Source organism: Astatotilapia calliptera, chromosome 23 (genome assembly GCF_964374335.1).
Source record: "Astatotilapia calliptera chromosome 23, fAstCal68.1, whole genome shotgun sequence".
NCBI lineage: Eukaryota > Metazoa > Chordata > Actinopteri > Cichliformes > Cichlidae > Astatotilapia > Astatotilapia calliptera.
Window position 1 is genome coordinate 44104142 of NC_137443.1, and position 27392 is coordinate 44131533.

Here is a 27392-nt window from a genome sequence, read left to right on the forward strand (position 1 = left end):
ATGAAGGTCTAACCGCTCTTCATAATCTGCTGTCCTGTTTGTTGCAGCGTACTTTGTATTCATATCTTTTAATATCTGCCTTTCTCCCAGAGTCTGTCCTCCCGTCAGTCTTCCTTTGTGGACGCATCAAACTCAGCTGTGGCTCAGAGGAAACTCTTCCTCACTACGGGGAACTCTGAGGTTGGCTTCAGCTTTTTATGTTTAGTTCATGTGAGAATCACAGAAAAATGCTGATATGAGTGGAAGCTTCTGCTGGGAAATTGGCAAAGAGCAGATTATTGAACAGCGAGGCAGACAGTTCATTTCAGTGATGCCAGTTTATTAGAAACGAGGACTGTGGGGCTGCTGGAAGTCAGGACGGCCGTTCTCTGGATAAACCTGACAGCTGAGGTGGAGAGCAGGATTTATCCACAGACGGCTTCTTCCAAGCAAATGTCCTGAACACACCTGAGCTGAGGGTTACACAGTGTGTCCTGTGTGATCTCTGCTTTATGGTGGTTGAATCTCACAAATGTGACCATCAGACCTGACGACTTATTTGTGATGTTTTAATTAAAAATATCCTGGGTGAGGTGTTTGGGGCCTGTCCCATGAGGAGGAGTCTCCAGGGCAGACCCAGGACACACTAGAGAGGTTATATCTCTCAGCAGGCCTGGGAATGCCTCAGTATTGTCCTGGATATGCTGGAGGAAGTGGTTGTTTAGGGAGGTCTGGGATTCTCTGCTTAGACTGCTGCACCTGTGACCCGGGACCAGATAAACAGGAAATGGATGTTTGAAATTCAAAGAAATCCTCTTTTAATAATGAGGAAAAAAGACAGCAGGAGATCCATCGCAACTAACAAAACACTTCAAACACATCAATGCATCAACTTTAATCAGCTTCATTTGGTTCAAATGAAGGAATCTAACAAAGCACTCACTAAAATGAAACACCAGTTAGTTTCCCGAGCTCAACAGGTCGAACACCTGAGTTTGGTTTGCGGTGCAGTTTTTATTTCTTCTAGATAACTTGGGTTATTTGCACAGGAAGGTTTTTAAATGTATTTCTTAAGTACGATCTTATATGGGGGTTGATTTTATAGCATAACAGAATAATGTAATAACTCTAATAGAGTATAAAACATTTGCAGAATGAAGTACAAGGTGAAGAAAAGTCAGAACGTCCCTATTTGAAAATCCAGTCTCAGAAGGTCAGAGATGGACAAATTCAGCTACAGAAACATGTGGCCATTTTTTTAAAGCCATAGAGCATATTACAGACGACACAAAGAGCAAACACTGTAAACTTCTAACCACAGACCTCACACAGCTCACACACGTCAGAGTGAAGCTGTCATTTCCTGAAGCTTCCACACAAGAGAACTGGCAACAAGGTGGAGTCCTCATGGATCACTAGCAGAGAAATGTGGGTGGGTGCCAGACCACATGGACTCGACTCACTTTCTTTCATACAAAGGAGCAGACTAATGCTGTCATCCTTAAAGACTAACTAGAAACAAGCAGTGCGCTCGCATCGACTCGACTTGTTTTGCAAGTTTGAAGTGAGATGGTACTTTGGAGTCAGCCTCCCGAGATGATGGCTGGCTGGTTTTTGAAAAAAATCTCTTATTTATACAATGAGTAGCAGACTTTCCTGACTTGCAGAGGTCAACGTCCTCCTCAGTCATGCGCCATGAGTGGCACAGATACTATTCATCAAATAACTAACATGGCCTTGATTGTTATTCCAGAGACTTATCTGCGATGTAGCTTTATAGCATTTTCATTAGCAATCGTATGATTTGTGTTACAATGACCTTTGTGGACGGGCCCGGACCCCCAGGCCTCGTCCGTGACGCCGACGGTGAGCGCAACGTTTTTGTTTTCTTGCGCTTAAAATAACCTGATCAGCGTTCTGCGGACGGTTTGTTTACATTTCTCACATCTGTGATTGTTCACACGGGTTGGACACGAGCAGAGAGGGCTTTCAAGATGAAAAAGCCAACGTGAAACTTTAACGGACGACAATTGCAAGTTTTTCAATCAAATCTCCGTCACACCCTTCCTTGACCTCATCACGTTATCCACCTTAGTCAAGGAACAGTGGTTCGGGAAAATATGCATTTGTTTTTTGGGACTACTTTAAAACGTATCTCAACTAGTGATGTGCGGATCGATACTGAAATATCGATTCCTCCGATACCCGTCATTGTGTCCGGCCCCTTGGCGTGCACACTCACAACAATGGCTGAGTGTAAACAGAGTCATGTGCAGACGTATTTTACCTCCACGAACAGCTGAGACGTGGTTTGCCATACATGTGGCAAGAATGTGAGGTGTTGTGGTAACACCGCTGACCTGGTCAAACACCTCAGAGTGAATCACATCACAGAATATGACGAGCGTATGTTGAGGCGAACTGAAGAGGAGGAGAGGGAGAGGTGCTGCCAGGGCGAGACAGACGTCTCTCACGGAGTCCTTTAATGCTGCAGGCAGGCAACAAATAGCCACAACTTCAGGTTTTTCATTTCTATATGATAATTCTGCATCATTAAGTGATAAGAACAAGTAATCTGATGTCCTGTGATCATTACGACGCTATAATTTGAGATAAAATAAAAGATAGAGTAAAAAAAATAAGTTTTTGTTCAGAGTATCGTATCAGATCAGTATCGTCGATACCACCCTGAATTTTACTTGGTATCAGATCGGAAAGGAAATCAGTGGAAATCAAATCCTGCTTCTACAGGTGTCCAGTTCATTCACTCTGACCCCTCCAGATAAGCGTTGCCAGTTCTCACTGTGCTGTAGATCACATTTTCTTGTGTTTGGGGTTATAACGGTTACTTTTGAGGTCTGTGTTATAAAGCAAGTTAATCCTGAATTTAACTGGAGAAGACAAATTCCCACTGCGTGGTGTAGTGCACAGCCAGGCATTCTTTACATTAGTTCGTTTGACAAAACCAAAAAGCCGAAAGTATTTACTTGGAGTTTGGTTTGATGAAATAAGTGCCAGAATCAGTGAATACAAATGATTCCAATGACATGAAAACTGGTGGAAGGACAAATCCCTCAAGAAAAGCACGACTAGCACATTAAGTTTGTTTGTAATCATCATCATCTCTAACACCATGCGCACAACAGTGATTTTGTTACAGAACACTAAGATAGTAAAATCTGGGAAATGATGATATTTCTTTCCAAAACTTCCTGTCTGGAAGACATTAAAGCTGCTGTGCCACCTGCAGCTTCTTTCAATCTATGTTATGTGAATATATCTTTTTCTTTTGGGTTTGAACATCCATTCAAACTCACTCTCTGCCTAGCAAGTCTCATTCCCTCATTTCCTTGGGGTCCAGCTTCACATACGTGGCACTGAGCCTTTTCCTTTGTCACCTCTTTCTGCTACATGCCTAGCCTCCCAGTTTCTTGGTCTATTTTCTTCATTTCGCTAACTACACTTCTTTTTCTTTGTAAATCTCTTCCTTCAAATACTTTCAAAATCACTTTTCTTTTTTCCCTTTCTTCTGTGCAGAGAAGCCGTCAAACCCCTTCTTGGCAGTTTATCTCAATAAAGCTGTACTATCCCAGCCATCTGGTAAGTCTTCCCTACTACCCAGAGCCTGTTTATACTCCTGCATGTCTCTGCCTTCACTCACTTCCTCTTCTTGATGTCCAAACTCATCCTTCAAACTACCATTTGATGCTGCATAGCTGCATTCTCCCTGACACCTCCTTGTCTCCTGTCTTTTTGATTTCACCTTCTGCGTAATATTTAGTTGCCCTGTGTGCAGCTTCCTCCACTTTCATATATTTCTACAAGTTCCTCCCTGTTCTTGAAGTATGTGTGCACCACGGCCATTTCCACTTGGAAAATCTGCCCCACATCTGTCTTTCTAGATTTCTCTCCTAAACACCACACCTACCCAACACCTCATAACCTCTGTTCCCTTCACCTAAATGTCCATTGAAGTCTGTGTCAATCACCACTGTAGTATGTGGTCTCTTGCACACAAAATGTGTCTACCCTCCACCTCCATAATATGAGTCCGCCAGCCCTCCCATTGCCAGTCAGAGTCCATAACAAGTCAAAAACATAAACAGCTCGAACGTATTATTTATTTAAAAGAGAGAGAGAGAGAGAGAGAGAGAGAGAGAGAGAGAGAGAGAGAGAGAGAGCTCAGTTGTCCTTGCTCTAGCATCAAGAGTCAGTGACTGGCTGTTCACTGCAGGCTCAGCTGTCCAATGGCCGATCAGCAACAAAACAAATAAAAAAATAAGACACGTTCTTGATTATGACAACAAACCACATCCAAAAAAATATGACAGCAACACTTTAAGTTTTGTGTGCATTCATCATGTGCAACTCTGCAGAAAGTCTCATGTCAAGGATGTGTGGACAGGGGGGCTATTAAAAAGTTCCAGTATACAGAATAGAAAACCATCAAATGAATGAAATAAAATCTGTTGTCACAGTGGTTTTTGAAGGAACAATTACTTCACAGATGGACAGCCTCATTATATTTTAGTTAAACCTGATGATACACACTTCACGTCACCCTAGTTACATGTTTTTATTTGCCATGTGTATGTTATCCAAGGGAGGAAGAAAATGAAAAAGAAAACTTTTGATGTGTCCAGACATTTCTTCACATCAGCTGCCAGCAACCAGTTTCAGCATGTACAACTGTTGCAGTAAGTGTGCTCATGCAGACCAACTATGCTGGTCCACTGTTCTTAATGGTGCTGCATGTTGAGAAAGAAGTGAAACAAATGTTTTGTTTAACAAGTCCACTAGTGTTAGAATAACTTGGCATTTCCAATCTGTTTCTGCTGTAGTTCAATGAAAGGTTTCAGTTACTTAAGTTTGAGAAAAAACCAAAAAACAAATTGCGTTTACAATTGTAGTTTCATCTTGTTATAAGATATTTGAAATAAAAACAAACAAAAAACATGAACAAACAAACCACAAACAAACCACAAACAAACAAACCACAAACAAACAAACCACAAACAAACAAACCACAAACAAACAAACCACTACATTTTCAGAAATATTTCTGCAGTCTGATTTACAAGTATAAACTTTCTGACCAAAACGCCACAATTTCATCCCTCAAACAAGTTGTCAACTGTGTCAACGACCAATGAGGACATCACTGCTACACTTGATGATACTCACACCTTGAAAAAGTGCAAAGGTTTCCCAACAGGACTTCGACGGTTGGTCTTCTTGATCAAGCTATAATCTGTTCTCATCAAAACCACCATAAAACCAGTTTGACAGGATGATGCTGATAAATCCCTCTAGACCTTTTTGTGACAGTATTAAAAGCTTGCTGGAAATTCTCTGTACTCATATTTGTGCTCAGTATCTGTAGGAGCCATTTTTGTGTGGGTACCTCATGTATGCCACTAGGGGTCACCTTTTGTGTTACATATGGTGTGTCTATTTAAGGTAGATAGGTCATTAGCAGCAGGTGTGTTGTTGTTGGGAAGGAGCAAACAGATTGTGACCGCTGCGCTGTTATGTTAAATTGTGTTGGAATAAAGAATCTAAAGGACAAGATAAGTATGGTTTCAGTTATTGAACTAAGTTTAATACGTTTATTCATACCAGTGACATTGCATTAACCTGCCAACAAACAGCTCAGTGGCTTTAAATGTAGGCTTAGCCTCGACAGCATCTATAACACCATTAAAATGCAGTAATGGCCACACAAAAAATAAAACGTGACCATATTCAGTTTAAGCCATTTTATGTGGTTTAGTTTATACACTTGAATCACAGTAGATGATAGCTTTCTGTTTTTAAATGTCTCCATTTATTGCAAACACTATAGTTACTGTTCTGCCTTTTATAAGGTAAACTGGATATTATGGTTGCAAACGGCCCTAGAGCTCCCTCTAGTGGCTGCTTTGTAATATGGGTTTGACTACTTTGGGAAAGGAACAATGAGAAGGTGAAAAAATCAAAGATGGCGGAAAGTTATCGTTCTAAGCTGATATGGACCTTAAAATGTTGTTGCCTTGGACAAGATATGTCTGTAAGTATGAGTGATGATAAAATAATTATTAACTTTTGTTTTGTGTAAAAATGGTACGATAATTTGTACATTTGAAAGTTTTATCTTGTTATCAAATCACTTTGATTGTCACATCACATGTGCAGGTACACTGGTACAGTACATGTGAGTGAAATTCTTGTTTGCGAGCTTCACAAGCAACAGAGGTGTGCAAAAATACAATAACGTAAAACAAGCAAAATATAAGAACGGCTAAATCTGAGACTAATAAATATATGTACAATATATAATAGTACATGCATTACTGGATGTGTATACTAAATATGTTTTTCTACGCGCGCGTGTGTGTGTGTACATATTTTACAAATTAAATAGAGTAAACAATAAAATAAAATATACAGAGGTTGGTAGTTGGACATGTGCAAAACAAGTGGCATTTACAGTATGGAGTGCATAATGTTGAAGTTCCAGTAGTGAAGGTGAGGTGTCTATGAAGTGTCCAGCAGTCTGATGGCCTGGTGGAAGAAGATGTCTCTCAGTCTGCTGGTTGGGGACCGGATGCTGCAGAACCTCCTTCCTGATGGAAGTAGTCTGAACAGTTGATGGCTGGGGGGACTGGAGTCCTTGATGATCCTCCCCGCTTTCCTCAGGCAGCGCTTCCTGTAGATGTCTTGGAGGGAGGGAAGCTCACCTCCAATTATCCGTTCAGAACACCGCACTACTCGCTGGAGAGCTTTGCGGTTGTAAGCGGTGCTGTTGCCGTACCAGGTGGTGATGCATCCAGTGAGGATGCTCTCAATGGCACAGTGATAGAAGGTCCTGAGGATGCGGGGGCTCATGCCAAATCTTTTCAGTGTCCTGAGAAAGAAGAGGCGCTGCTGCGCCTTCTTCACTGTTTTGTTTATGTGTACTGACCACGTAAGATCCTCAGCCAGGTGTACACCAAGGAACCGGAAGCTGCTCACTCTCCACAGCAGCGCCGTTGATGGTGATGGGGGTGTGTACTTCTCTGCACCTCCGGAAGTCCACTATCAACTCCTTTGTCTTTGCGACGTTGAGGGTGAGATGGTTGTCTTGACACCAGTGGGTCAGGGCGCTGACCACCTCCCTGTAAGCTGTCTCATCACTGTTGGTGATAAGACCCACCACTGTAGTGTCATCCGCAAACTTCACAATGATGTTGGAGTTGTTAGTGGCTGTGCAGTCATAGGTGTAGAGTGAGTACAGGAGAGGGCTCAGTACACACCCCTGTGGAGCACCAGTGTTCAGTGTGATGGGGGATGAGGTGATGCTGCCCAGTCTGACTACTTGGCGTCTATCAGACAGGAAGCTAAGGATCCAGTTGCAGAGGGAGCTGCTCAGTCCTAGATCCTGCAGTTTCCTGTCCAGCTTCGAGGGAACGATGGTATTGAATACTGAGCTGTAATCTACTGTTAGCTTGCAGTAAGAGTGTAACAAGCTAGTTTACAATGTTAGTTAGCTAATACAGTATTTTGTACTTTCAGTTTTACGATGGTCAAAGAGAAGGCAATGGTCAGAGGCCATTCTTCAATAAATCAGCGCAGAAAGGAAAATAAGTCTGGTTATTGGAGCATCGTTATCTCGCTGTCTAGCTGGTGAAACTAAGGAACTCAGGGCGAGGACAGCAAAGTTACCAAAGGGGAAAAACTATCAAATTAAAACTGCATCATCTCAAAAATCACAAGTTTCTCTAAAATGTGTTTATTCTAGGGCTGCAGTTATTCATCATTTTAGTCATCAATCATTTTATTGATTGTTCGAAAATTGAATTGGATTAGAAATAGTTTTCTTATTAATGAGCAATAATTATTATTATTCCAAAGAGAAAACACACGGGTCTTTTGGTTACCATTTTAGAAATTGCCATCCTTTAATGATTCATCTGTTAAAAAAAATATTTTGACTGCTTTTATCTAAAAAATATTTTGAGATGCTGAAATGCTGAAATAATAATAATAAAAAAAACAGACACTGATGTCAACATAAAGGTAAACACGCAATTTAGTTTCTTTAGTTTCTGGTTCTCTCCTGTATGGACTAGAGAACGCACGATACCACTTTTTTGTGTCCAGTATCGATATGAATCCGATACAGCGTATTTTTATAATCAATAAAACAGTTTTTTTAATATCTTTCTTTATTTTGTATAAGTTCATACTCAAGTTTTAAAAAATAAAACATTAAAGTTATTTAGTTATACCTGTATGCAAAAAACACACTGCACCCAAAATATTTGATAGTTCAGCAACACTGATCAATCTAATAAACTTAAACCTGCACCATCCTCCCTATTCTGGTATTTTAAAGAGTACTTAGCAGAAATATTAAACAACCTAACTAATAGGGTTGCAAACTCCCAGCAAAAAAAAAACTAAAGGGAACCATCGCCCACCCTCTGCCTCGTGGTGCTTAATCGACATAATCGACTTTAATTTAATGCATGTATTTAAAAAAAAATGCACAGAAATCAATTATTTTTCAACAACAATTAAATAGATTCAACATCTTTCTTCAACAGAACTGCAGACTGCACAGATGGTATCTTCCCAAAGGAAAAAGTACTATAACTTACTAGGGTATATATTAGACTTAATAGTTACTATATACAATATTAGATTTCTATACATTTTACGTTAGATAAAAACTTTGGTTATAAGATTCAGATAATTATTTATTAAAAGCGAGACATTTTAAATGAGAATAAGAAAGAAAAGTATTTCTTTGTGCCCCCCTTTTCCCTGTTAATGCCCCAGCTGGCCCCCTGGCAAAACCGTGCTAGACCCGCCCCTGCACAGTTACCAGCTGTCAGCTACTTATAGCATTAGGCATTAAAGTAATATTAAATAAATTCTAACAACAGCTTATCAAGCTTAAACGTGCTGCTGTGGTTTATCTGCTGGTTTCCTCTTTCTGGCGCAAAGTGGGAAACAAACAAGAGAGACGGAACTTGCGATCAGCTGATCATTGATTAGTTTCATGATTGAAGTAGCAGCAGGAGAGGGAGGGGGAGAGGAGACGCGGCAGTCGCTCCATATATCGGTTGTTAAGCTTAACGTGGGAATGCGTTACAAACATTGAGAGAGAAACTTACAAACTTGCTTTACTTCTCTAGGACAGCTTTCACTGAGAAGAAATGCCGATTTGGAAACATGTAGCGAGGCGCTAAATGCTCCACCAGACAACCGAGAGGTCTCTTGTTGTCACATGCAAGAAAGCATGCTCTGAAGAATATCCAGGTAGATAACTGTGGCGATATGTTGGTTATATTACTTTAAAGTGCAACTGGCTAATTCTTATTTTAGCCAACTCGAAAAGTAAAAATGATGCAACGACCTTGAAATAACATTTATCTCACTGAAACATGTCATTTAAATAAAAACATTTACTGAAATTAAAATAAATATACTGAATATAATATGGCTCAGATTTAATGGAATATAATTACCCTTTTGTGTTGCTGTTAAAGAAAGGGATAATGTGTGATTACTGTTTTTAAACTATGGGCTACAAACTAAATCCTTTTATTATTTCTGTCCTCGGTTTTAACTCATTAATAATCATTAGGATGAAGCCCCCTAAAAAACAACGTAAAGGTCATGAAAATGTAAACAATTTGGCATTTTGATGATGCATCATCCACATTAAAAAGTAGAGATCATATCAGCCCTGTATTTACTTGTATCGGATACATAAAACATCTTTCCGTATCACACAGCACTACAGAAAGCTCTTTTCTAGGGTTGTATTAAACATCTGTAAGAGTTGCTGCTTTCAAGAACTGCTGGAATTTTTCATTTGCCCCAATGGTTCAAGACTCAAGTTAGGCTAAAAACACTGGGACCAGTTTAAATTTTTATTATTATTAACCTTTATTTAACCAGGAAAAGTCCCATTGAGATTAAAAACCTCTTTTGCAAGGGAGTCCTGGCCAAGAGGCGACAACACGTTGAAATTACAAAGTTACATACATATTATAAATAACAATTACATTTTAAAAACATTTTTTCTGGCTCTCTCAATCTGGACTTAAAAGCATTTAATGAAATAAGATCTGCTATCTTCCAGTCTTTTTGCATCATGTTCCATGTGAAAGGGGCAGCATAAGTAAAAGCCCTCTTTCCCAGTTCAGTTCTGGCAAATGGAACATTGAGCAATAAAAGATCGCTTGAACGCAGGCTGTAAGAAACAGTACTTCTCCGTGTGAGCAGATCGCAAATGTAGGTGGGCATTTGTCCAAGCAGGGCCTTATAAATAAAGATGCACCAGTGAGCAAACCTCCTGGAGGACAACGAAGGCCATCCCACTCGAGCGTACAGATCACAACAATGGGTCAAGGCCCTACAGTTTGTAATAAACCGTAAGGAGGCATGATAAACTGAGTCAATCTTATGAAGACACTGGGCGGAAGCATTCATGTACAGCAGATCACCATAATCTAAAACAGATAAAAATGTAGCATTTACAAGACGCTTTTTTGTCTCAAAAGAAAAGCAAAATTTGTTTCGAAAGAAAAATCCCAATTTTAGTTTGAGTTTTTTCACAAGATTGTCTATGTGAGGTTTAAAGGTCAGAGAATCATCAATTAAAAAGCCAAGATATTTATACGTATGCACCACTTCTATGAGGTTTCCCTCAAGAGTGGACACCAAGGGGACAGTTTGAGGAAATCTCTTCATGTTTGAAAACAACATTAGCTTTGTCTTTTCAGCATTGAGAACCAATTTCAGCTCCAGAAGTGTGTGCTGAACCACGTCAAAAGCTTTCTGCAACGATTCTATTGCCTTTTCAAAGTTTGAGCCAAAGGAATAAATAACTGTGTCATCAGCATAAAAATGCATACTAGCATTGGACACATTTTGTCCCAAATCATTTATATACATGATGAACAGCAGAGGTCCTAAAATTGAACCCTGTGGCACCCCAGTGTGAATATTCAAAAGTTCTGAGCACAGATTTTCACATTTAATGCATTGAGTCCTGTCACTCAAATAATTAGTAAACCAGGAGACAACATGTCTAGACAGCCCCAAAGAAAGAAGCCTATGCTTTAAAATGGCGTGATCCACAGTGTCGAAAGCTTTTGACAGGTCAATAAAGAGAGAAGCACAGTGCTGTTTTTTATCAAGAGCAACAAGTATGTCATTTATCACTTTTGTGGCAGCCGTGACAGCACTATGCTGTTTTCTGAACCCAGATTGTAGTTTTGAAAGAACTTCATTAGAGTACAAGAACTCTTTTAATTGCTCACTGACGAGAGACTCAAGGACTTTTGCCAAAACACACAAGTTTGATATTGGCCTGTAATTAGTCAAAATGGCCGGGTCGCCTCCTTTTAATATTGGCGTAACAAAAGCAGACTTCCAAACAAGTGGAATTTCTTTATTTTGGATTGAAAGATTAAAAAGGATCGTAAGAGGTTGTGCAATGTAATCAGCTGCTATTTTCAGAAAATAGGGCTCTATTAAGTCTGGCCCTGGGGGTTTCCTGTGATCTAAGGCTTTAAGAGCTTTATGCACTTCCTGGACAGAAAAAGGAGAAAAATCAAAAAGCTCCCCAATATATGTTTGGGGTTCTGTGCAGGGAATCATGGGGGCTGCTCCAACAGAGTTAAATAAAAAACCAGTAGCTACGAAGTGCTTGTTAAAGCTGTTTAAGACCTCAGTTCTGTCATAAACTGGGACAGAATCTTTTAAAATGAATTTTGGAAGAGCCTGTGATATTTTATTTATAGATAAGGACTTAATTACTTTCCAAAATTTCTGAGGGTTATTGAGGTTTTCTGTAGTAACAGATAAATAATATTCTGACTTAGCCTTCTTGATAAGTGTCGTGCATTAGTTTCTTAATTTCCTGAAGTCTAACCAGTCAGTCAGGGAATCGTTTTTCCTAGCTTTTGCCCATGCCACGTTACGCTGATGGATGGACTCTGATAATTCCGATGAAAACCAAGGGTTCTCCCGTCCCTTGACCCTAAATTTTTTGGCAGGTGCATGCTTATTTAAAATCTTCATAAAAATTTCTTTAAAATAAGCCCAAGCCAGATGGATGTCTGGTATCAGACTCAAGTTTTCCCAATTTACCATAGACAAGTCATAATGAAACGCTTGCTCATTAAATATTTTAAAATTTCTTTTACAGATGATACGCGGTTTACATTTAGGGATTTTAGTGTTCCTACTGGTAGCAACTACACAATGATCACTTAAATCATTACAAAACACGCCTAGAGACAGAAACTTATGAGGGACATTTGTTAGAATTAGGTCAATCAAAGTAGATTTGTCAGGACTCTTTATATTTGGCCTTGTAGGTAGGTTGACCAACTGGCTAAGATTAACAGAGTCACAGAAGGATTTAAATTCATCAGAAGCTATATTCAGCCAGTCCCAGTTCAAGTCTCCGGCCAATAGAAGTTCGTTATATTTTAATTTGGACAGAAGATGCTTTAGAGATAATAAAGTTTCCTTTACAGCAGACGGAGGCCTATAGCACCCAACAACTGTTATAGAAAGAGACTTTACTATTTTAATATCCAAAGCCAAGAATTCCATTTGTTTAGGAATAGATACAGATAAAACAATGGATACTTCATATCTTGATTTAACATAAATTGCTACGCCTCCACCTTTCCTAGGCCTATCTGTGCGATAAAGATTGTATCCCGTTATGTTGATGTCATCATCTGTAATAGATTTGGACAACCAAGTTTCGGAGATAATCACAATATCCGCGTTTGTCGATTTCGCCCAAATTCTGACCAAGTCCATCTTGTGTAATAAGCTGCGTACATTTAGATGAACACATTTTAACCCTGGCTGAGATTTAAAATCGGCAGGGGTCTGGACACTTTTCAATTCAGGTCCAGGATTTGGTTGCACATCTCCGGATATAAGTAAAAGTAAAACAATCATCATTAACCTTCGTTTCATATTACATTTAAAAGCATTTTCGTACTTTGCAGATGTTAACGACAAATACTGCTTTTTCTTAAGTGAAAGTGAAAGATTATACAGAACAAGGGAACCTTGTAATTTGGGTAATACTTCATATCGATTTAAGCTAGCAACCAGAGCCAGATGAATCGTTGGTGACTCCAGGTGCACTGCTACAGTTGACCTAGTGCCACTAAAATAAGTTTCACCCATACTCAGCTCATATTTTGCAGTTCTCACCCAAGGAGCACCGCAATGTCCCAAGTCCCAAACCACGAATACACACAATAAAGCTTCGATAAGTGTCCTCGTCTTCATAATGATAGCCCAGAGTCCAAAATGGGGGTGAATACAAAAAGCTCCAACCTATTAGCTCCGAATCCGAGCAGAGGTGGACTAAGCAATCCGGGGATCAGATGGAGGGGAAAGAAAATGGGTTCATGTGTGTCAGCTGCATCGTCACTGCTGCTCTTATGTTATGTGTTTTTGTTGAAAACTAGGTGCTGTTTGGCCTTAATGATGTCAAACTTTTCATTCACTTGTTTGCTCCTAAATACGTTTCTATTGCAGGTCTTTTCCAGTTGAAAATGTGAGTGAGCACTACACAAATTACTGACACTGAAATACACTGAAAAGAAAAACAACAAAACTAAATCCAAACAAAAACAACTAAACGAAGTAGTTACACACGTTATAGAATATATATACTGGGCATACAAGCCTGGCCTAAGCTTTCTGTCAGGAAGACTGCAGCAGTCCAGGAGTTGGGTTAACTGTCTTTAAGTCCCACAGAAGAAATGTTTACATCAAAGTGCTTGCCAGGCTTAATCCAAATTAGGTACAGCCATACTTGAACTTATCATTGTATAGTATGTGGGACTATGAGCAATGGTTTTCTGGAAACAGAAACAGGCAATTTTATCTTTAGTAGAGTCACAAATAACTAGAAAAACAATTGAAAACATAATGTACTCAACACAGCAATATCTCACAATATCCACAAGGGGTCACTATAGCTCATATATTGCCTAAATAGCACGTCATACAAATTGCCAATCATAAGGCACGGACATGGCAAGCTAGCCACAGTTAAACTAAACAATAGAAAAGTCCTTTATTTGTAATACCGCTGGATGTAATGACTGCGGGAGATTACAGCCACTGCTATTAACTTAGTGCCAAATAATCCTACCAACATGGTATCAAAGAACTGAGGCATAACTTTAACATGCACAAACAATTATAACAGCTTCATGCGAGTCATCCTGCCAAAAGGACTAACACTCACAGGTTCATAAACACACAACTTAATCACACGAAACAACTGCGATGCTCTGCAGTGGCACCTTTAGTCACTCCCACTCTGCGTGCTGAGCACATGCCCACTGATACGCTTATTTCCTTTGAGTGTGCTTGATTTCTGCCTCTAGACATTCTGAGGCCGAGTCAGAGCAGGAAACTTGAGCACACGTGGTCTCATTAAATCAGACAGCTGGAGTCATTTAAAAAGGATCTTTTAAGCAGTGCTGTCCCTCAGCTTCATAGTAGATCCATCTATGGATCAGTTTGAAAATCCTAGCTGTCTTCTTTCTAGTTATCATGTTACAAGATTTTAAGAAAACTTGAACGCTGATCATGAGTTGAATGCCACTGATCTTCAAAATCATCCAAGCTTTTTGATAAATGCACACAAAAGTCGGGTGTCCATGCCACCCGCATGCAAGGTGACAAAAATACCCCAATCAGCCTTTCAAGCTGACAGCTAAAGAAACCATTTCACCAGATTTAGCTTCTTGGATATTGTGTTCACTATACTGTGTTCAAAATGTACTTCTCATTTAATAGAAGAAATGTAATCATGTCAATATAGAGGATTTCAAATTCTCACTCCTGTTAATTTAAAAAAAGAAAAAAGTAGGATAAGACATGAGAAACTCCTTGAAAAGGACAGTCTCCATTATAGCACCTCATGGAAGCTTTGTTAGACGACCTGTCATTAAAAACTAGAAAGACCATCCAGCATCGGGAGCTTTCAGACTTCCAGGTATGACAACAAGCCTATTGCCGGTTTGCCCACTCTGACTGTGTCAGTATTTGCTCCACATACCAACTGCTCTGACCCTAAAGTAAGCCAGAATCCCACACAGCCATATGTAGGCACATTCCAACCACAAAGAATAACTGGGGATTCTTCATCCTGTAAACATCCTGAACAACTGGTTTTGGTGGTTTGATGGGAACAGATCCTCACCTGATCAGGAATACCAACGATCACCCCACCACTCATGTCTTGTTGGGAAATGTTTGCAGTCCTCAAGCTGTGAAAGTCATCAGGTGCAGCAGTCATGAATACCATGTAAACATCCCTGTTGGTAGGACAAACAAATAACAGTGGGATTCATTCGAGAAAACAGAACTTGTTTGATTCCCTGTCTGACAAAAAGAAATTAATGCAACGTAAAAATTAGATTTAAAAAATCAGCAGCATCATATGTAACCAGGTCCTAAATTACATATTGTTATAATTACACAAAATTTGTTCTAAAGCCCAAACTGCTCCTGGTATATCTGACTTTTAGCACCTCCAAGCCTGTAGTCATCTTGGTTATTAGTTAGGCCCCTCCCCCGTGTGTCGCTATGTGTATAGGCACTGTTAATGCTAGCATGAACAGATCATTCTTGCTGGCTGTTGTAGTGGCTTGAGCTAACTCTCATCCCAACTGTTTATATTTGGTTATAGGAGCTGGAGTGGGCATTAATGCTCCACAATTTACAAGCTGGGACCTGCCGCTAATCCATGGTTAAAGCCTTTACCCACATCAACACTGCAGGCAGAGGCTAACATCTGCAATACTATTAATAATTACACATAACTGTAGCAACAACAAAGAGAGGCTCGAACAAGAAAGGCTTGAAACCCTTAGAAAAGACTGATCAGAGTTGGTTCAATGAACTCTGATCATGTTCATTCGGAGTTAAGCTCGTGTGTGTTTAGAGACAGAAAGCCATCATGTTACCAGGATTCTCCAGAGAAACACAGAAATAAAGAGCAGAGCCTCCATCTTCATTTAGTGGACAGAGGAATATGATCACAAATCAGTGTGGGCCAAAATTTGTATCTTAAAAACTAGGAGGGGATAAAGTTATACCAACATACTGTAATATTTTTATAATATACACTAGCAAACTTTCATGCTGTGTGTGATATTAAAAATATTGTATTGTGTGATATCACATTCTATTGTGATCCAGCATTTTAATCTGACCTTTGATTTCTAAATGCTTCATTAAACTGTCAAATATACAAATATAGACAACTGTGGGATTTGTCTAAAGTATTTGCATATGCCATAGAAATGTTAGCACTCACAGTTTACTGGGCAAGGTTTATGCAACGTTTCAACAAGACCAGTCCACTTATGACAAACGCGATCATACGAGCATTATAGTACGATGCAGTCTCTGCATGATATGACTATCTATTCAGCTGTAACCTGACAGGGACAAAGTCTAGGAGACAGAAACTGAAGATAGACACCATTTACTGATGGACCTGTTATATTAGGTGACAATTCCACGTGAAAGTCAAAAGAAATGAATACATACAGGGCAAGTCTTTATGAGGCAAACATGATGTGCATCTCACACGAAAGCGATTTAGGTGATTTTCTGTGAGAAATGTGTAAAAAGATCCGTACTCTGAATTTCAGATACTATTGATCTGTTTGTTGTGTGTCTGAGGGTTTACGCAGGGACGTTTTGTGTAAGCACTGATTGCTACAGTAGCATCCAATCAATGCTTACAGTGCAAAGAAACTGGCCTACAGTCTGACAGCTGCATTAATGTCTACACAATCTAAGAGTTTGAAAGATGGACACACGTGAGATGATCATAAATCCACAACAGAATCCTTTCTGTCCTAACATACTGATGAGAAAATAACTGAAGCACTCGTGTCAAGAACAACAACAACAAAGGGAAACATGCCTAACTTGGATTTCAGTGATTGTGAAAACAAACATATGCAATTGAATTTCCTCTGTGCGCTTTGCCTAATTCAGGAAATCACTATCAATCAAGTTGAGTGTGAGTCAGTGAGTATGTTATGTTCACATAGACTTTGAAAGTCCATGTCTGATGTTAATGTGTCTGGTTTTGCTTCCCCTTGTCTCGTTAGGCCTGATTTGCCCCAGCTGTGTTTCCCTCCTGTTACCCATTCCCTGATTGCTCCCTCTGTGTATTTAAGCCCTGTGTTTCTTTGTGTCGGTGTCGTGATCTGCTTTCATTTATGCTGTGTGTTCTGGCTGCCTGGTCATGTAACGTTATTTGGATTTTTGTTACGTTTTGCCACTTTTTGCCATCCAGCAATAAAAGCTGAGTTTTGAGTTACTTTCCGCCTCCGAGTGTCTGCACTTTGGGTCCTTCTACTTCCACTCTTGCCTGCACACAGCCTTAACCTGACAACCGAAGTCTATTTACCAACGTACGTAAAGATATTACACATAAAAAATACACAGAAACATTGGAAATCACTTTTTGGCACAACACCGTAACCTCTCCAGAGGTGGTATCAATATTAATATCTCTAAACCCTATAAATGTTTCTTTTAAAGTCTGACGAAAGGAAGGAGCTGCGAGAAGTGTGCCTCTCAACCGGTGGCTCGCTCAATAACGTCTGGCTGTGCAGCTGAAACCTTTTTGACCCACCAACAGTCACACAGAGGCCACAAAATCTCACATGCGGGTTTCAGTCTTTCAGGCGGAGTCTCTCTGAGAAATTCTAGTTTTAACTTCAGTTCAAATGCTTCATCTTCTGTGAATCGAGTCAAATTAGAAAAAACTAAATATAAAACAGGGTTAAATGAACAAAAAAGAAACTCATCTGATCATTGTTAACATACACAGTGAGCACTCATGCAGGTTCATCAAGACTTTGCTTTTCTAAAAAAGATCTAAAGATTTGCATGAGGAAAAACTGAATAACACCTTTAAAATGTTAGTTTTTCCCTTTTTTGTTCGATTGTAACGTGATTAATACAAAATATTTTAAAGAAAACATTTTAAATAAAGAAAAACTTGCCTAATTAATCATTTTATCCTGTGATTTCTTTATTTCGCAATATTTTTTACTGATTAAACATGTTGTTTGTGTTATTGTTACGGCTGCTTTGATGATTTAGGATTCAGTTTTGCTGCATGTTATCATTAAATCCTGTTTCGCCTGGTTTGCAAGAAAAATAACAGGAGACAATGTGATTAGGGCTGAGTATCAATTTCAATTCCTACAACTGCTTCAGTTCCCATTAGTAGTAATACCTACACTTTTTTTGATTTCACTTTTCTAATAGTTTCACAGGCTAATAGTTTTTAAACAGAATAGCACAAACAACATGTATCCCTTTAGAAATCAAACTGTGATACTTCTAAAAGCACATATTCACACCTAGCCACACTAGCACTGTATCAACCCCCAATGTTCCTTTAATGCAACTAGCCCTATAATTATCTACTAGTCACAAACACACTGCAACAGTAAGACTTGTTGATTACACATAGATGATTTATCTACTTTAGGAGCATTTGACTTTTTCTTTAGCGCTCCGAAAAGACACAGAGGCTAATAGTTTTAAATAGAGCACCACAAACAACAACAGGTATTCCTTTAGAAATAAACTTTTCTGGTGTTACTTCTAAAAACTACAGATTCTTAACTAGTCACACTCTGCAACAGTTAGAGTGGGTTACAGTTAGGCCCCCAACAGTCAGCAAAAGAAGTCATAAAACAATAAAAGAGGCTCCCTTTATCAAGAGCATCCCAGCACTCACACATCCCAACTGTAGTTCCATAGTTTTTCCACCTTTTTCATTACAAACAGTTTATCTTATCTTATCATGTCAGAGGTCAACTGAAACCATGTCCAACTGAACCTCCAAAGGTTTTACACCTATTCTTACACCCCACACCTTTATCTCTGCAGGCAGACAATTACACCTCCTACTGACTAACTGTACCTCTATAGTTTCCACCTTTTTTCATTACAAACTGCTCTTTTATCTGTCAATTACACTTTCTACAGACCAACTGAACCTCCATAGGCTTTCCACCTTTCTTCTTTACATCCTACTCTTTTATCTCTACATCTCAGAGCCCAACTGAAACCAAGTCCACCTATATAAAAACACCCTAATCAGAAACCCTGTATTTTTCCTCAGCACTTCACAACTACCGCAAGGTATAGCGTTTTAACTTTTTACTTTTTCGGATCCCAGACACAGCGGTGTGAGGTACTTAGCACACAGTTTGGACATGTAGATAACATCGTTTGTTTGGAACACAGCAGCAGAGAGGTAGAATTCACATGAGTTTAATTGAATCAAACCTCATTTTACGGATCTAAGTGGCTCCTCATCACGAGCCAATTCACCATTTTATTTAAATATCTGAATTTTCGGAATGATGATCCAAGCGGGACACAGAGGCTGCTAGTTTTAACACACCAGAATGCAAATATAAATAAAAGCCTGACTATCCTGAGAGCTGCAGCGACACCGTTCTTTCACACGGATGCCTGAATGTGCGTTGGAGCCGACTTTGCTACCCGCACAGAGCGTTTCTGACCTACGGGCGTTGCTTATACAATAGAGAAAAGCAACAATACAGCGCGTTTCTCTGCTCCAAGACATCCCAGGGCCTTTCACAAGGTAAGCATGTCTGTTATACCCAGAGCATAAATGTCTGGATGTCAGCGCTGATTATTCAAACCCTGTTTAAAATGTGACACATATGTTGTCTGAAAACAAATCCTCTAAATTTGCAAAGTTACTGATTTAAAAATATATTTTCAAATTTTTAGTTGCATGACAAACATATGATAGACTCTTGAGCATATTTATTTATATAGCTACATTCACAATGGTATAACTGTGCTAAATAAAAGATGCCCAAGCACCAATGCACTCTAATGCAAACCTCTAAAAAAAATAAATATTCTTCTTAGGAAGACCAGAGAGCAGGGCATTACAGTAATCAATGCGACTGGTAATAAAAGCATGCATCAGCATCTCCGTGTTGGCCCGAGAGAGAATAGGGCGGACTCTGGCTATATTCTTTAGATGATAAAATCCAATTTTGGTTACATGTTTAACATGTGGGATAAAACCAAGCTCAGAGTCAAAAATAACACCCAGGTTTTTCACTTGTAGCGAAGGACATAGTGAAAATGCCTCTAATTTAGACAAGAGTTTCTCTCTCTGAGCCTCAGGACCGGTGCATGGAGGGCTGGGGCCTCTTCTGCCCCCCCAACGGAGACCACGTAGGTAGTCGGAGGCTGTAAGACAGCGGCTCTCTGGAGAAATCTGATATCTCAGGAGGATGACAGGATTCAACCAGAGAAGCTGCTTCATTATAAACGAGGTTTATAACTGAAATCTATGATACACATAAACACCCGTCCATGCACTTAAGTAGTGAGTGAGTATTCACTCCAGTGATGAGCTGTGAGAAAGAAACTGCACACACAGCGATCGGGCGTTATCAGCGACCATAAGATTATTATTGCCAAGCAAGGACCCGCAGCTCGAGCAGGCTGAAGAAATGCTTTAATGCTGATGCAGGCTTCACAGTGTAGAAATGAGAACTCTAAGAAACAAAACAACAGAAGTCATGTATGAAACACAACACAGTTAACATGTGAAGCACTTACAGTTTTTTCTGATGGCTTGAGCACATTTTTTGTAACTATTGGCAATTTTTGCAAAACTCTACACACAAGTAAGAAAACTCTTCACCCAATCAGCAAAACATTGTAGTTTCCTTGTAAAAGCGAATAAGCCTTAACTTAACTGATTAACTCTCCACACCTTTGTAAAAATGGTATTTTTGTGTCCAACAGTTAACACAAGCCATCATCTACTAAGCACACAATGCACCAACTACACACTGATGGTATGAATGAAAAACACATCTGGCTTTTGCTTTCTCTGTGCACAAGGTAGGCCATGTCAGATTGAGCTCATACTTCTGTTATAGATCCATCCAGTGCTACAGATCTTTGTGCAAAGTGACTGTACTCACCGATTCTCATTTCAAAATGTCCTCATGATGCCTGCTACAGTGTAGCAGCTCGAGTTAGGCTGGACCCGTTGGCCAGCTTCCCTCAGGGTCACTCCACGGTTGATGACATGGTCCACTATTGTAGCTCTGATGTCATCAGCAATTCTATTTCTTACTCTTCTTACCCGTCCTCTCCCCCCTCCTCGTCCTCCTCTTGCTCCTCCTTGTCCTTGTCGTCCTCTTCATCCTACTTCTTCACCTCCACGTCCTCTTCCTCGGCCTCCTCTCACTCTTCCTGCTCCCTCCATTGTACTCCACACACAGAGCTTACCTGTATCATAGTGCTTAGGCTGATTGCAAAGTGAACTAATTATCTAAAAAAGCTTTCACATGTGGCAGTGTGCCAGACAGTTGACAAAATAGTGTAAATAATGGCCATAAATGTGTATAGTTTTGCTAGGAGTGCGTTGATCATTTGGAAATTGAGTGCAAAGCAGTGAGTTGTGTTTACAGTTCTGCAAAAAGAGTGCTGTGCAGTGGATTGTAGCTACAGGTTTGCAAAGTGTGTGTTACAAAATGGCAAACTGAGTGCAAAGCAGTGTTTGTACTTTTAGTTTTGCACACTCAGTGAGTGGTTTTGCTATAAGTATCAATAGTTTTAGGAATTGTGCTGTAAGAATCACAGTTAGGGTTTAAGCATTCAGAAAAACCTGTAATAAACGCACACGCATGCGTCTTCAGCATTACTGGGTTTCTGCAGCTCCTGGTTTCCTGTTTAATACATTCACACAAGCAATCAAACGCTATGAATCGTTCCACAATGTTTGCAGTCACTTTTCTTATCCCTCCTGACTCAAGAGCATAAAGCGATCTACGTTAGCTCTGGGAATTCTGACGGTCGTTCAGTAAATCTTTGTTTAATCTCTTTATTTGCTTTTTGGAGAAGTGAAGGTACAAAAACCTCGTCAATCAAATTTGCTTCGGTGGACAGAAAACAGCCGTTGTAGACTGTTTGGGGTTACCTTTTATAAGTATTGAATTTTCAAAAGTGAAGTCAGTTCTTCTGACCAGGTTCAGACCAGGATGAACACAAGTATGATACTGGACCCACTAGAGAACTGGTCCCAGCTGTGGGTTCACCTCCTCCTGCTGAACTCATAGGACAGACTCTAATGTAGCATCACGTTCATCGGTCACTCCTGACCTCCTGTGAAGCATGACGGATGTGTAATTAATGACTTCAGTATTTGGGGCATTATTGCTCTAAAAATCATATTAATAGTATTATTATTATTGTGCTTTAGGCTGCACTGATAACGCAGAGGTCTCTTCTTCCTCTGGGCTGTTTAAAGGGCCAGTTTGTCCAAAGCTGTGTATATACCAGCTGCTGTCAGGCTTCAGATGTCTGCATTAGTCCACAGTCCACTGTTTGTAAGCCATTGCTTTACTGCAAAAGTTCCCATCTACTGTAAAGAAATGGAGATAAGCAGGCACATAATATGAAAAGGCATGCTGGAGCTGACTTTGTCTTTTCTGATCCATCGGTTTGTGTGGCTCTTTCCACAGGAGGGACCTAACCCACACTTTATTTACTTATATGATAAGTTTAGTGGAGTGTAGTGCAAAATACACAGTGTTTACTTTTAATTTAACAACATGAAGCTGCATCAAGTTTCCATGGTGACTGCTCAAGAAATTCTGCATTCATAAATAAACATCAGACTGTCAAAAGAGCTCATCTGTGCGAGACCACCGAGCTGAGAGCATTTTCAGGTCCAGATCCCCCGTACGCCATCGTTGGAGAGCAGTTGACGTTTTTCTTCCTGACTTTGATTTGAACACGTTTAAATGGAAAAGAGTCAAGGAATCTATAAGCCTATCAGGGTATGTGACGCTTTTGCTTTTACTGCATTTCAGTAATTTGAAGAATTTGATGTCGTTTTAAAAGTTGACAAACTGAGAATCATTTTAAGTAACAATGACTAAATTGCTATTTCTTTGACAGGTGTTGTTCAACACACCGATTTATGAAACAGCTGTAAAGATCTGCTGGTATCTTCCGGGCTACAAGGCTCAGGTTAGACCCAGATTCATGCAAACCAAAGCTGACAGAAAATATCAGGTCATTTCTGAGGACCTGAGAGTGGTGGTGATTAAATGTCTCCTTTACTTTTAGGTTGCGATAATGACGGAGTTTCTCAGACTTCAGCAGGAAGATCTAATTCCACCGAACCTCACTGCTGAAGATCTGAGAGATCTTTTGGTGGAGAAGAGCAGGGAGACGCTCAGAGAGCAGTGAGTTACTGTCACACCTGAAAGTCTGTTTGTGATGACGTGTAAGTGCTGAGAGAAAACCTCTGCTTTGCTTTCTTTTGAAGGCTGTGGGAGTTTGAGTTAGAGGATTTTGACGAAGAGGAAGCCAAACCTCTTCTAAGGCTGGTAAGACGAGAAAACCCACAAGACTTTTTTTTCATTACGTGCACATAACCTTTACACATAAGCGCACTGTAAATGTGTTTTCTGTTTCAGGTGTGGGCGGTGAACGTCAGCAATAAAATGAGGGACGTTGAATTTGAAGCCAGGTTGCTTCTTCAGTTCCCAGAGGCCGTACCTCCTAAATTTCAGTGAGTCACATGTAACATACAGTTATTAACCCTGTAAGACCCAACCCATCAAAAAACAGCCAGAAAATTCAGATTCTTTGGAACTGAGATGTTTATCAACCCTTTAAACAAAAGCCACACATGAGTTCTTTGCTATGTCATGTTGTGTATGATTTACTTTTATTGTGTATTTATTTTTTGTATCACATTTGATACACTGGGTGTTTTTGGCAACTTTTTGTTAACGACAATGTTAACTTTAGACTAAAAAAGAGTTTTGTCCACAACATTTAGAAATTATAGCAAGTATTGATCATGTTGATGAGATCGAGGTCTCAGAAACTCATGTATGATACAAAGGTGGTTACAGGGTTAACAGTCCAGCTACAGTGTTTCAATATTTAAATGATGCTTTGAATATGTTTAACAGATAACTCTTATCATGTTTTTCTACAGAGCACCTAAATTCCTCAGCGCGGTGAAGGATTACGTTGAAATCCTGAAAAAGAAGCAGCAGGAACAGCCTAACAGCAAACTGCTCACCGCGCAGGAGGTAGTGGTCGAGGTAGTTCCCCGCGTTCTCCAGGGCTTCTGGGAGCTTCCTCCTCGTCCCCTCCTAAACATGGCCTCCCAGAGTCTAAGTATCCTCTCCACCAGTGTCACCAAGGCCACTTTAGATCGTGTCTCCAAGAGCCTCACGGCGATGGAAACACAGGCCGTCTTCACCCGCTCTATCCGAGACGATCTGGTTGACAGCATCCTGACGGAGATTAGACAGAAATTTCCTGAAGAAATTCTGTCTATCCAAGTTGCAAACTTTGCACCCCTGTTGCTGAAGACCATTGCTGATGTAGCAAGGATCCGGATATGTGAAATCTTTGAGCCCCCTTCAAGTCCTGATGTGAAGAGCACAAATGGTGAGCGCTCCTCTGACGGCCTTTCAGTGGCAAATGTTCCACCAGCCGAAGAAGCTCTGTCAGAAAGTGTTGCAGAGCCCGACGCTCCCTGTGAGGAACTTCTTTCTGAAAGGGCATCCAGTCTGAGTACTCGAGACCTTACGATCGAAGGAGCTCTGTCAGAAAGTGTTGCAGAGCCCGACGTTCCCTGTGAGGAACTTCTTTCTGAAAGGGCATCCAGTCTGAGTACTCGAGACCTTACGATCGAAGGAGCTCTGTCAGAAAGTGTTGCAGAGCTCGACGTTCCCTGTGAGGAACTTCTTTCTGAAAGGGCATCCAGTCTGAGTACTCGAGACCTTACGATCGAAGGAGCTCTGTCAGAAAGTGTTGCAGAGCCCGACGCTCCCTGTGAGGAACTTCTTTCTGAAAGGGCATCCAGTCTGAGTACTCGAGACCTTACGATCGAAGGAGCTCTGTCAGAAAGTGTTGCAGAGCCCGACGCTCCCTGTGAGGAACCCTATGGCGAGTCCAAATCCTGTGTTGAAGGTGAAGATCATATGATCAACGGATCTTGTTCTGAAATTGGGCCGGTTCCTGATGTTCCCTTTGAGGAACCTTTTCCAGAACCTGAAGCCAGCATGAAGTCCAAAGACCGTCAGATCAAGAAGAAGAAAAAGGGCTTCTTCAAAAGACTGAGAAGTCTGTTCTGCTGCTGTTGCAGACCAAAAGTCACCGACTGACACTGAAGCTGTGACCCAGTGTTGGTGTTGCAGTAACTCTAAATATGTAAATATGTTCCTTAATGATTGTTCTTCATGTTTTTGGGGGTTTCTTTAGTTTTCAGTGGGCTGGGTGTTTTTTCTCCTCCGTGTTCTTTACTTGATTCTTGTTCATAGTTCCTGATTTGTTTTCCTAGTTCTTGTTTCTTAGTTTGTAGTTTCTTGAGTCCACCTGAGTTTCCAGCAATAAAAGCTGCCGATTCAAGTTTCATTCCACGTAAGAGTCCTGTGTTTGGGTCCTACTACCTGCCTGTCACAGCACACCATGACAGAAACTTTATAAACTCATTCATATTTCTACACGAGTCTCCAGCTATGTTAAAGATTTTTTTTCTTTCAAACATTTGTAAGAATCTCTTATGGTTCTCAAAATACTTCCACAAGTCCAGTAAGTGTAGTGCAGTAACATATTGATGGTATTATTTTTAATAATTATTTATTATTTTTAATGCACTTTGAACTGAAACTGGTATATAAAATGTACTTCCTGTAGAAAATGCAGTGTGAATGCTAATAGCTGAATAGCTTGAGTTGAATTTTTATAATTGCTGAAATCTTTGGTGAAAAACATGTTACAGTTTTTGCCCGTTGCTTGAACACATTTTGCAAAACGTCGCTCATTGTGCCAAAACTCTAAACACAAGTAAACATGACACATCAAAATATACCATTCACATCTGTGCCAAACTGAAACTCTGCTGTCAAAACCTAACATTCCTCTGTCAAGATGTAACTCTGTTGACAAAATGACACATACTTGCATCACATGCAGATCAGATCAGGGGGACACACTAGTCTACTTCATATAAAACACTGCAGTCTTTCATTGTCATTGTTTATTCTGAAGGCACATTTTCAGGAGACACAAACAACCAAAAAAAGCAAATAGGCCTACTCAATATTGTCCACTGCAGCACCATCAATTCAGATAAAGCAAAACACAAACATAATACAGTAATAGAAAAAACACTATACTGTACACACAAAAAATCATGACAATTGTGCATACGTGGGCTCATGGATCCCGCCGTCTGTTGGGGTCTGGCCACAGGACCTCATCGACATCGCAAGCAGTGTCTTCTCCCGCTGGGCACCGGGGAAAATATCCTCTTGCATGTCGAAACCATCCATGGATTGCTGTCACCTGAATGTAAATAGAAATATATGTGGTGGCCCCTAGAGACAAAACACGTACAAACTCCAAAGCACATTTCTAGCTTGAACTGAACTTCCAAAACAGAGCTACCTAGAACAGCGGTCCCCAACCCCCGGGCCTCGGACTGGTACCGGTCCGTGAGTCGTTTGGTACCGGGCCGCGAGAGTTGAGGCTCAGGTGTGAAATGTCTGGTTTTCAGGGTTTTTATCGCTTTTCAGCGTTATTTTGTTATCGTTTTTATCATTAACTCGGTTTTCCTGGGTCTTTTCACGTGTGTTATGAATAAATCTTCTTTTTCGGTACCGGTACTAGTTTTATTTTGTTGTATTTATCCGCGACACCTTAAAGGCCGGTCCGTGAAAATATTGTCGGGCATAAACCGGTCAGTGGTGCAAAAAAGGTTGGAGACCGCTGACCTAGATCACGTAAATGACACAATTGAAAGCATGAAAGCATATGTGTATTGTTTGTGTATTTATGCACAAGCATTCATATATATTCAAATCATTAAAAAACAAAAGTTCATTTGCCTGTTACTACCACACACCAAATCTGGTCGTTGGTACTTGGTGAACTGAGAGACACAACAGCAGAGGTCACTATTAATGCTATAAAAGAGGCCTTTGCAAGACATGCAGTTGCCGAGACTGTGGTATCGGACAACAGGCCGCAAGTTTCATCAGAACAGTTCAAGCACTTTGCTAAAGAGTACCAGTTCACACATGAAACGAGCAGCCCCAGGTACCCCCAAGCCAACGGGGAGGCAGAACGCGCTGATCGTACCATTAAAGACTTGAGAGGACTGTGACTACAGCAGAGCACTGCTAGCGTGCAGGGCCACCCCACTGGAACATGGGCTCTCACCGGCACAGTTGCTCATGGGGAGACACCTGCGTACCTCTCTGCCACAAGCTGCTGCGAAGCTGGTGCCAAAGTGGCCCGAC

At 40.4% G+C, this 27392-nt stretch overlaps 2 protein-coding genes across 2 annotated transcripts in view; both read left to right on the forward strand.

Moving 5' to 3' along the window:
* Nucleotides 1-27392, forward strand: part of LOC113017716 (NACHT, LRR and PYD domains-containing protein 12-like) — a 1242929-nt gene that overhangs the window by 1022855 nt on the left and 192682 nt on the right. The window lies entirely within an intron of this gene.
* On the forward strand, nt 21654-25253 carry LOC113016966 (uncharacterized). Its single transcript, XM_080297057.1, has 2 exons — nt 21654-23638; nt 24074-25253. The coding sequence occupies exons 1-2, from the start codon at nt 23526-23528 to the stop codon at nt 25251-25253; spliced, it is 1293 nt and encodes a 430-aa protein (XP_080153183.1). The 5' UTR covers nt 21654-23525.

Excerpts from the sequence above, each read along its gene's own strand:
- LOC113016966 (XM_080297057.1), top strand. The coding sequence starts at position 23,526 with ATGTGTTTTCTGTTTCAGGTGTGGGCGGTGAACGTCAGCAATAAAATG. Across the intron at positions 23,639-24,073 it reads GCCGTACCTCCTAAATTTCA|AGCACCTAAATTCCTCAGCG; the intron begins GTGAGTCACATG and ends GTTTTTCTACAG.